Here is an 11,678-nt window from a genome sequence, read left to right as displayed (position 1 = left end):
TTGTATTAAACATTACACTTTAATACTATTTATTATTATACAATATGTGATACACTATACCAGGGGTCGGCAACCTACGGCTCTGGAGCCGCATGCGGCTCTTTACGGGCTGCTTCTTGACGATGAGTACGTATGTACTCAGATGCATTGCGGTTCTTGAAATACTGAATTTTTTACCGAATTGGAAAGAAATGGCTCTTCTTGTTATTTTGGTTGCCGACCCCTGCACTATACCATTGACCGTCGCGTGAAAGGTACTAAGAGGAAGCAACGAAATATGTCAATGGGAGAGTGGTGATAGGAAGCTTGCAGCGGAGCAAAGAATCCATTCCCTGCGGAGAATACAAGCTATATAGTCAATGTCAGTGAGTGGACTGCGGTCTGAAAGTCATCGTAAATGTGAACACAATCAGTTAAGATCCGAAATGGTGTAATACGTCCTTCCAATCATTGCTGAGCCAGAATCCATCTTCTCGGTTGAAATTGTCTGTGTTTGTATATGTGGATCGCCTCATGAACGAATCTCTCATGGTAGCCAGATGGCTTGCAGAGAACCTCTGTCTTGGAGAAGTCAATATCATGTGAGCCGACTGAATAGTAACAGTGATCTGCCACGGCTGAGGTGTTTGTCCTACCGTGTTTCAAGTCTGCTTTATGTTCACGGATGCGGTCCGAGACATGTCGTTTGGTTTTTCCAATGTAACTGCCACTCGTTGCCACCCTTCGTCCGCAGCTGGAGTCGCCTCCGCGCCGGCCTGTTGTTTTTGGCGCGGCGGCGGGGAGAGCAGCAGTCGGCGGCAGCGGTCCCGTTGCGCCCAGAAGCTCGTCGGCATCGTTGTCGTCGTCCGACGGCGGGTCCGGTGGGTTTCTCTTTTTGAGGTGCTTGGACATCGTGGATGATGGTCCAAGCGGTCTCAAAATGGACTTCTGACTCCAATGTAATAAACCCCGTTGAGACGTCGGGAATTGAGAATTCTTTATTAAGTTTTGTTCACAGCTTTCACTACATTCGTTCTTCCACTTCTCTTGCTCCCTCTCACGCTGTTAAAGGTGCATTGAAAAATTATAATACTCCGATTGATGCTCCTGCTGTTGTGGAGTGAGTCATTCAGCCAGCTATGGCTGCAGGGTTTTGGTAGTACATGTTGTTTATTGTGAAAATTCCGTCACAGTTCCTATGATCACTGTTTCATTGCTTTCATGGCTTTATTTTGGTGATTTCGAAAAGTGTATTGGTTTAGTTATGTTTGTTTGTTGTAGTACAGAGTTAGACTGATGGCCTTAATCTAAGTTGTCTTCTGGTTGTTGTTGTTGTTTGACTTGCATCCCACTGGGATTTTTGCACACAGCGTTGGTGTGTACGGTGATTTTTCTGCAATATTTTGCTGTCTCTTCTTGGATTTTCTGTTTGCACTCAGTCACATATTCACTTTAAGCTGTTTTCTTGTTCATGTTTTTGTTTTTTTGTTTGTTGCGGTTGCACCCAATTCAAGAGCCGAATGGCTCACAGGGCTACACCTAATACATGAACTTGTTGGTTGACAGCGTGAGAGGGAGACAGAGACTGCCGCGGCCCGCTACGTGGCAGGCCCTGGACCACGGCACTAGCGTGGCTTCCCCCTTCGTTCCTCCGCACACTGACCACGTGCTGTCCTTCTCCGCCCCTTTTAATCCCTGGCACACGTGATGCCCCGCAGCCAATCCTCTGCCACACCCCTGGAACTTTCCAGAAGCTACTGTACAGCTCCAAGGCCAGGCCCCTAGCTCGACTCCCCATTGGTTGTGGGCTGAGGCCGGCAGAGCCAATCATTATCATCCAGGTGTAACCTCACATTACATTATTATGACATAGTGAATGCTTGGGAGCTTATTGGCTCTTGATCCTAGTTAGAGATCTACCCAACCCACAGGTCCACAAATACTGACCGCGCTTTTACTCTGCTGGTTGAACGTAGGGATGGAGTGTTCAACTTCACGTTCTTTTCATTAAAGGCCTGTGACAAATGTGAATCTATTGGAGCTTCATTGTCTCAAGCTTACACATCTACAGGTTCTCCATTTGACTTTGTATTGTTTTAGAAGTCCACCCACACCTCCACTTCCACAAACTGCTGGGAGTTGCTTCGCTCTGCCTCACAGTCAGAATTCTCCTCCTGCTTCATGTTGCCTCCATTGATGTGAAGGTCCGATTTTGGAGTTGAATCTTCATCTTCACATTTTATCTTCACTTCTTCGCTCTTCACTGTCACTTCTTCGCTCTTCACCGTCGCCTCTTCAAATTTCACCTTGATACATTTCATAGTGTCCAAGCTGGAATTTACTTCTGGTTCTTTTTTCAGGAGGGATGGGCTCATTGCAGCACTCTGATTTTCACAAGTCGTTTTCAGACTACACTCCTTGGGGGTCTTCTGATGCCTGTGTGTTCTCTGGTGTCTATGAAGATGTGGTGACCGTTCAAATGCCTTCCCGCACAGAGTGCACTTGAAGGGGTTCTCCCCTGTGTGTGTTCTCTGGTGTATTTTAAGATGAGACGAACTTGAAAATGCCATCTCACACACACTGCACTTGAAGGGTTTCTCTCCAGTGTGTGTTCTCTGGTGTATTTTAAGATAAAATGAACTTGAAAATGCCTTCCAACACACAATGCATTTGAAGGGTTTCTCTCCTGTGTGTGTTCTCTGGTGTATTTTAAGATAATATGAACTTGAAAACGCCTTCTCACACACACTGCACTTAAAGGATTTCTCTCCTGTGTGCATTCTCCGGTGCATTTTAAGATTTGATGGATGTGAAAATTCCATCTCACACACACTGCACTTGAAGGGTTCATGTCCTGTGTGTGTTCTCTGGTGTATTTTAAGATAAGACGAACTTGAAAAAGCCTTCCCACACACACTACACCTGAAGGGGTTCTCTCCCGTGTGTGTTCTCTGGTGGATCTTTAAACCTGATGACCATGTAAATGCCTTCTCACACACAGTGCACTTGAAGGGTATCTCTCCTGTGTGTGTTCTCTGGTGTATTTTAAGATAAGATGAACTTGAAAATGCATTCCCACACACAGTGCACTTGAAAGCTTTCTCTACTGTGTGTGTTCTCTGGTGGCTATGAAGCTGTGGTGACTGTGCAAATGCCTTCCCACACACACTGCACTTGAAGGGTTTCTCTCCTGTGTGTGTCCTCTGGTGTTTTTTAAGATACAATGCACGTGAAAATGCCTTCCCACACACAGTGCACCTGAAGGGTTTCTCTCCTGTGTGTGTTCTCTGGTGTATTTTAAGGTAACATGAACTTGAAAATGCCTTCTCACACACAGTGCACCTGAAGGGTTTCTCTCCTGTGTGTGTTCTCTGGTGTTTTTTAAGATAAGATGAATTTGTAAATGCCTTCTCACACACAGTGCACTTGAAGGGTTTCTCTCCTGTGTGTGTTCTCTGGTGTATTTTAAGATAAGATGAACTTGAAAATTGCTTCCCACATACAGTACACTTGAAGACTTTCTCTCCCGTTGGAGATCTCTGGTCCTGTGTAAAATTTCCAGTACAATCCATGCTGTTTGCATACTGGTCCCATCGTTGTCTTTGTCTACCGAGCTGCGCTGAGTGCTTTTGCTCCATCAGACCAATTCTGCAGAGGAAGCATCAAAAGAAGCATTAGCTGCGGACAGAAAAAAATGTCCACACCATCTTCATCAGTATCGAGGCACAGAGGAATGAATATATACAAAGTCACACATGACTTACGCATCTATATTTATCCATATATTCAAGATTATCCCTAATTCATCACACGGGCTGATAATAAGAGGGCAAATGGTTATAAATATGCCTGAAAGCCCTAGTATCTTCAAAATACATGTTAGCCCAAAACACCAAGCACACAATTTTGGCTGCCTGGCTGCAAAAGTAGTATTTATAAAAGCAAATATCAGCTAACATAGCAAAGGCTGTTGGGAATAATGCTATTTATATTATGCAGAAATGCATAAATAAATGTTTAATCGCAACTTTATAGGTGTGAAGCCAGGCTCAGATTTGCTTGAATGAACATATACAACTTCAGCAGCATATGTGCTGTTAATTTCCTGTTTCCATTCTTCCAAAAAGTTCCAGAGGGAAACTAAAATAAACGATCGTTTTGATTTAACCTCCATATTCAATAGTTAATATAATTTACTGCAAATACAAACTTGACACTGTCACACACTGGCATGGTAAAAAGTGGTGGTGTGTCCAGAACCATGCCTGGCCGCCTTCATCTGCTCAGTACTGACGCTTCCTCACTTCACCATGTAATTAATTTAAGATCAATCAACATAGCAGAGGCCCACAAGCAGTTCAGCTTTCACTTATCAATCATGTTTGCTGTCGGTGATAATCAAACTAATTGTTGAGTTCATAATGCAGTGAAATAACTGCACCACAGATCCCCACAAAGATAAACTCTAAAATACACACTACATTTCACATGCATCATTAATATATATAAACAAAAATACACCATTCATGACAAATTGCAAGTAACCTTATCTCAGTGCTAATGCCATGATAGGTGCAATTTAAGGCCATGTAAGTGTGGATTCCTTGTCATCAGGTCATGGGAATGATCCAGGTGTCAAGGGATGACTGACAGATAAACCAGCTGTGCTTCCCACTGTCTTGCTGGGTTTTAGGAACCCAGCGTTCTAACTATTCATGTGGGGGTCGCTCTTCCGACCTTATCGTTGTTGCAGATAAAATATCTATTAACTGCCCTGCAGCATACCTGTAGGGCAGTTAATATGGTGTCAGTTTTGTTGCCAGATAAAAGGGTAAAAAAAACTATTATCAAATTTTGCTACTGGCAAAGGAGGTTCCAATGGTGTAAATGCTTACCCCGAGCTCTCATACTCTGATGGTGCATTATCTTTGAGTTGTACGCCTTTTGAGGTCATCTGGTCCAACACCATGTGAGACTAGGCTATACGAAAAGCTGTCTCGGGTGTGGACCAATCAATTTCAAGGACAGTGCATACATTATCAGAGTTGTGTTTTTGTTTGCATTCTGACCGCAGGTATCTTGGTCAATGCAAACATGACTCCTTGTAAAAAAAAGGTGTCAGTTTTGTTGCCAGATAAAAGGGTAAAAAATTAATTATAATATTTTGCCACTGGCAAAGGAGGTTCCGATGGTGCATTGGGAGCTTCTCAAACTACGTAGTTATTTATTAATTTAAAGCTTTCGTGACTGTAGAAATTATACTCTTTGGGTCCTTCGATCAAGTCACGTACATAGAAAATAATAGATCACGACGTTTCGATCGCAACACAAGCAATCGTCTTGAGGTGAGAGAGAAAGCTGCTGAGACAAGGTCTTATATAGGCCTGAGATGGGTGCATCAAGGTAGGTGGGTGGAGCTAGAGATAGTCCAACCAATTGAAATAAACACGGAGAAACCGTATACAAAAAATATCCCAAGACTAAAAATAGTACTAATCTGTAAATGATAAAAGGGGAAAAGTCTCTTCTTATATTTGCTACTGGCAAAGGAGGTCCCATGATGTAGCTGCTCACCCCGAGCTGTCATTGTTCTGATGGTGGTGTTGTCTTTGTGCTGTGTACGCCTTTTGGCGCTGTCCTCTGGTCTAACACCGTTTGAGACTAGGCTTGAAAGAAAGCCGTCTCTGGTGTGGACAAATAAGTTTCACAGAAAATGTACAGATTATCACAGCATGTGTTTTAACACGTAGGCTGTCGCGACCAATATTATTCATAATCAACGTTTTTGGGTTTAGATTTATAAATAACGCGATCTAAACCCAAAAACGTTGATTATGAGTATGTGTTTTGTTTGCATATTGATCGCGAGTATATTGTGGATAATGCAGACACGATTCCTTGCAAGAGGTTTCAGTTGGGCGTTTTAACATCTTAACACCTAAATTTTGATTTGAAGCTTTCCTGACTGCAGGGATTCATATTCTTGGTTCTTTTGGAAAAGTCATCAAGTAGAAGGGAAATAAAAAAATATGAAACAATTAAAATTTCTAACGACGTTTCGATTGCAACATGAGCAATCATCGTCGGGTGTGAAAAACACGGCTAGAAAAATTTCCAAAATTTTCCAAAAATTTCTTGCTGTTTTTCACACCTAAAGTCACGTAGAAGAAAAACAATAAAATAAAAACATTTCTCACGACATTTCGACTGCAACACGAGCAATCAGTCAGGTGTGAAAAACAGCACGAAAATTTTCCTAAATTTTGAAAAATAATTATTGCTGTTTTTCACACCTCGTCACGTAGAAGAAAAATGAAATAAATAAAAATTCTCACAACGTTTCGACTGCAACACGAGCAATCATCATCGGGTGTGAAAAACACAGCAAGAAATTTTTCCTAAAATTTTTTGCTGTTTTTCACACCTAAAGTCACGTAGAAGAAAAACAATAAAATAATAATAACATAAAAATTCTCACGTTTCGACTGCAATACGAGCAATCATCGTCAGCTGTGAAAAACACAGCAAGACAATTTTCCAAAATTTAGAAAAAAATTCTTGCTGTATTCCACACCTAAAGCCACGTAGAAGAAAAACAATAAAATAAAAAAATAAAACATGTCACGACGTTTCGACTGCAACACGAGCAATCATCGTCGAGTGTGAAAAACACAGCAAGAAAATTTTCCAAATCTTTTTTGCTGTTTTTCACACCTAAAGTCACGTAGAAGAAAAACAATGAAATAAAAAATAACGTAAAAATTCTCACGTTTCGACTGCAATACGAGCAATCCTCGTCAGGTGTGATAAACACAGCAAGAAAATTATACGAAATTTTCTAAAAATGTCTTGTTGTTTTTCACACCTAAAGTCACGTAGAAGAAAAACTAAATAAAAATTCTCACGACGTTTCGACTGCAACACGAGCAATCATCGTCAGCTGTGAACAACACAGCAAGACAATTTTCCAAAATTTAGAAAAATTTTCTTGCTGTTTTTCACACCTCGTCATGTAGAAGAAAAACAATGAAATAAAAAAAAATTCTCACGACGTTTCGACTGCAACACGAGCAATCGTCGGGTGTGAAAAACACAGCACGAAAAATTTTCCTAAATTTTGAAAAAAATTCTTGCTGTTTTTCACACCTAGTCACGTAGAAGAAAAATGAAATAAATAAAAATTCTCACGACGTTTCGACTGCAACACGAGCAATCGTCAGGTGTGAAAAACACAGCAAGAAAATTATCCAAAATTTTCGAAAAATGTCTTGCTGTTTTTCACACCTAAAGTCACGTAGAAGAAAAACAATAAAATACAAAATAAAACATGTCACGACGTTTCGACTGCAACACGAGCAATCATCGCCAGCTGTGAAAAACACAGCAAGACAATTTTCCAAAATTTAGAAAAATTTTATTGATGTTTTTCACACCTAAAATCATGTAGAAGAAAAACAATGAAATAAAAAAAATAAAAATTCTCACGACATTTCGACTGCCACACGAGCAATCAGTCAGGTGTGAAAAACACAGCACGAAAATTTTCCAAAATTTTGAAAAAAATTCTTGCTGTTTTTCACACCTAGTCACGTAGAAGAAAAATGAAATAAATAAAAATTCTCACGACATTTCGACTGCAACACGAGCAATCAGTCGTCGGGTGTGAAAAACACGGCAAGAAAATTTTCCAAAAATTTCTTGCTGTTTTTCACACCTAAAGTCACGTAGAAGAAAACAATAAAATAATAATAACATAAAAATTCTCACGTTTCGACTGCAATACGAGCAATCATCGTCAGGTGTGATAAACACAGCAAGAAAATTATCCAAAATTTTCTAAAAATGTCTTGCTGTTTTTCACACCTAAAGCCACGTAGAAGAAAAACAATTAAATAAAAAAATAAAACATGTCACGACGTTTCAACTGTAACACGAGCAATCATCATCAGCTGTGAAAAACACAGCAAGACAATTTTCAAAAATTTAGAAAAAGTTTCTTGCTGTTTTCCACACCTAAAGTCACGTAGAAGAAAAACAATTAAATAAAAAAAAATTTCTCACGACATTTCGACTGCAACACGAGCAATCATCGTCAGCTGTGAAAAACACAGCAAGACAATTTTCCAAAATTTAGAAAAATTTTCTTGCTGTTTTCCACACCTAAATTCATGTAGAAGAAAAATGAAATAAAAAAAAAATTTCTCACGACGTTTCGACTGCAACACGAGCAATCATCGTCGGGTGTGAAAAACACGGCAAGAAAATTTTCCAAAAATGTCTTGCTGTTTTTCACACCTAAAGCCACGTAGAAGAAAAACAATTAAATAAAAAAATAAAACATGTCACGACGTTTCAACTGTAACACGAGCAATCATCATCAGCTGTGAAAAACACAGCAAGACAATTTTCAAAAATTTAGAAAAAGTTCCTTGCTGTTTTCCACACCTAAATTCACGTAGACGAAAAATGAAAAAAAAAAATTCTCACGACGTATCGACTGCAACACGAGCAATCATCGTCGGGTGTGAAAAACACGGCAAGAAAATTTTCCAAAAATTTCTTGCTGTTTTTCACACGTAAAGCCACGTAGAAGAAAAACAATAAAATAAAAAAATAAAACATGTCACGACGTTTCGACTGCAACACGAGCAATCATCGTCAGCTGTGAAAAACACAGCAAGACAATTTTCCAAAATTTAGAAAAAAATTCTTGCTGTTTGACACACCTAAATTCATGTAAAAGAAAAATGAAATAAAAAAAATAAAAATTCTCACGACATTTCTACTGCAACACGAGCAATCATCGTCAAGGTGTGAAAAACACAGCACGAAAATTTTCCAAAATTTTGAAAAAAATTCTTGCTGTTTTTCATACCTAGTCACGTAGAAGAAAAATGAAATAAATAAAAATTCTCACGACGTTTCGACTGCAACACGAGCAATCATCATCGGGTGTGAAAAACACGGCAAGAACATTTTCCTAAAATTTTTTGCTGTTTTTCACACCTAAAGTCACGTAGAAGAAAAACAATAAAATAAAAATAACATAAAAATTCTCCCGTTTCGACTGCAATACGAGCAATCATCGTCAGGTGTGATAAACACAGCAAGAAAATTATCCAAAATTTTCAAAAAATGTCTTGCTGTTTTTCACACCTAAAGCCACGTAGAAGAAAAACAATTAAATTAAAAAAAAATTCTCACGACATTTCGACTGCAACACGAGCAATCATCGTCAGGTGTGAAAAACACAGCACGAAAATTTTCCAAAATTTTGAAAAAAATTCTTGCTGTTTTTCACACCTAGTCACGTAGAAGAAAAATGAAATAAATAAAAATTCTCACGACGTTTCGACTGCAACACGAGCAATCATCGTCGGGTGTGAAAAACACGGCAAGAAAATTTTCCAAAAATGTCTTGCTGTTTTTCACACCTAAAGTCACGTAGAAGAAAAACAATAAAATAAAAAATAACATAAAAATTCTCACGTTTCGACTGCAATACGAGCAATCATCGTCAGGTGTGATAAACACAGCAAGAAAATTATCCAAAATTTTCAAAAAATGTCTTGCTGTTTTTCACACCTAAAGCCACGTAGAACAAAAACAATAAAATAAAAACATTTCTCACGACATTTCGACTGCAACACGAGCAATCAGTCAGGTGTGAAAAACACAGCACGAAAATTTTCCTAAATTTTGAAAAATAATTATTGCTGTTTCTCACACCTCGTCACGTAGAAGAAAAATGAAATAAATAAAAATTCTCACAACGTTTCGACTGCAACACGAGCAATCATCATCGGGTGTGAAAAACACGGCAAGAAAATTTTCCTAAAATTTTTTGCTGTTTTTCACACCTAAAGTCACGTAGAAGAAAAACAATAAAATAAAAATAACATAAAAATTCTCACGTTTCGACTGCAATACGGGCAATAATCGTCAGCTGTGAAAAACACAGCAAGACAATTTTCCAAAATTTTGAAAAAAATTCTTGCTGTATTCCACACCTAAAGCCACGTAGAAGAAAAACAATAAAATAAAAAAATAAAACATGTCACGACGTTTCGACTGCAACACGAGCAATCATCGTCAGCTGTGAAAAACACAGCAAGACAATTTTCCAAAATTTAGAAAAAAATTCTTGCTGTTTTCCACACCTAAATTCATGTAGAAGAAAAATGAAATAAAAAAATAAAAATTCTCACGACATTTCTACTGCAACACGAGCAATCATCGTCAAGGTGTGAAAAACACAGCACGAAAATTTTCCAAAATTTTGAAAAAAATTCTTGCTGTTTTTCATACCTAGTCACGTAGAAGAAAAATGAAATAAATAAAAATTCTCACGACGTTTCGACTGCAACACGAGCAATCATCATCGGGTGTGAAAAACACGGCAAGAAAATTTTCCTAAAATTTTTTGCTGTTTTTCACACCTAAAGTCACGTAGAAGAAAAACAATAAAATAAAAATAACATAAAAATTCTCACGTTTCGACTGCAATACGAGCAATCATCGTCAGGTGTGATAAACACGGCAAGAAAATTATCCAAAATTTTCTAAAAATGTCTTGTTGTTTTTCACACCTAAAGTCACGTAGAAGAAAAACTAAATAAAAAATTAAACATGTCACGACGTTTCGACTGCAACGAGCAATCATCGTCAGCTGTGAACAACACAGCACGAAAATTTTCCAAAATTTTGAAAAAAATTCTTTCTGTTTTTCACACCTAGTCACGTAGAAGAAAAATGAAATAAATAAAAATTCTCACGACGTTTCGACTGCAACACGAGCAATCGTCAGGTGTAAAAAACACAGCAAGAAAATTATCCAAAATTTTCTAGAAATGTCTTGATGTTTTTCACACCTAAAGTCATGTAGAAGAAAAACAATGAAATAAAAAAAATAAAAATTCTCACGACATTTCAACTGCAACACGAGCAATCAGTCAGGTGTGAAAAACACAGCACGAAAATTTTCCAAAATTTTGAAAAAAATTCTTGCTGTTTTTCACACCTAGTCACGTAGAAGAAAAATGAAATAAATAAAAATGCTCACGACGTTTCGACTGCAACACGAGCAATCGTCAGGTGTGAAAAACACAGCAAGAAAATTATCCAAAATTTTCGAAAAATGTCTTGCTGTTTTTCACACCTAAAGCCACGTAGAAGAAAAACAATAAAATAAAAACATTTCTCACGACATTTCGACTGCAACACGAGCAATCATCGTCGGGTGTGAAAAACACGGCACGAAAATTTTCCAAAAATTTCTTGCTGTTTTTCACACCTAAAGTCACGTAGAAGAAAAACAATAAAATAAAAAATAACATAAAAATTCTCACGTTTCGACTGCAATACGAGCAATCATCGTCAGGTGTGATAAACACAGCAAGAAAATTATCCAAATTTTTCAAAAAATGTCTTGCTGTTTTTCACACCTAAAGCCACGTAGAAGAAAAACAATAAAATAAAAACATTTCTCACGACATTTCGACTGCAACACGAGCAATCAGTCAGGTGTGAAAAACACAGCACGAAAATTTTCCTAAATTTTGAAAAATAATTATTGCTGTTTTTCACACCTCGTCACGTAGAAGAAAAATGAAATAAATAAAAATTCTCACAACGTTTCGACTGCAACACGAGCAATCATCATCGGGTGTGAAAAACACGGCAAGAAAATTTTCCTAAAA

The 11,678-nt window shown here is 38.2% G+C and overlaps 1 protein-coding gene across 1 annotated transcript in view; it reads right to left on the bottom strand.

Moving 5' to 3' along the window:
• Positions 1-2,049: 2,049 nt before the first annotated feature.
• LOC133361383 (zinc finger protein ZFP2-like) overlaps positions 2,050-11,678 on the bottom strand; it is a 45,286-nt gene continuing 35,657 nt past the window's right edge. Inside the window, exon 2 of the mRNA XM_061580313.1 lies at positions 2,050-3,627. Within this exon, the coding sequence (XP_061436297.1) occupies positions 2,076-3,617 (1,542 nt within the window). The 5' untranslated portion in view covers positions 3,618-3,627 and the 3' untranslated portion in view covers positions 2,050-2,075. The remainder of the gene's footprint in view (positions 3,628-11,678) is intronic.

Source organism: Lethenteron reissneri, chromosome 72 (assembly GCF_015708825.2).
Source record: "Lethenteron reissneri isolate LAM-NWPU_2019-01 chromosome 72, ASM1570882v1, whole genome shotgun sequence".
NCBI classification, from domain to species: domain Eukaryota; kingdom Metazoa; phylum Chordata; class Hyperoartia; order Petromyzontiformes; family Petromyzontidae; genus Lethenteron; species Lethenteron reissneri.
This window is presented reverse-complemented; position numbering and strand designations above follow the sequence as displayed.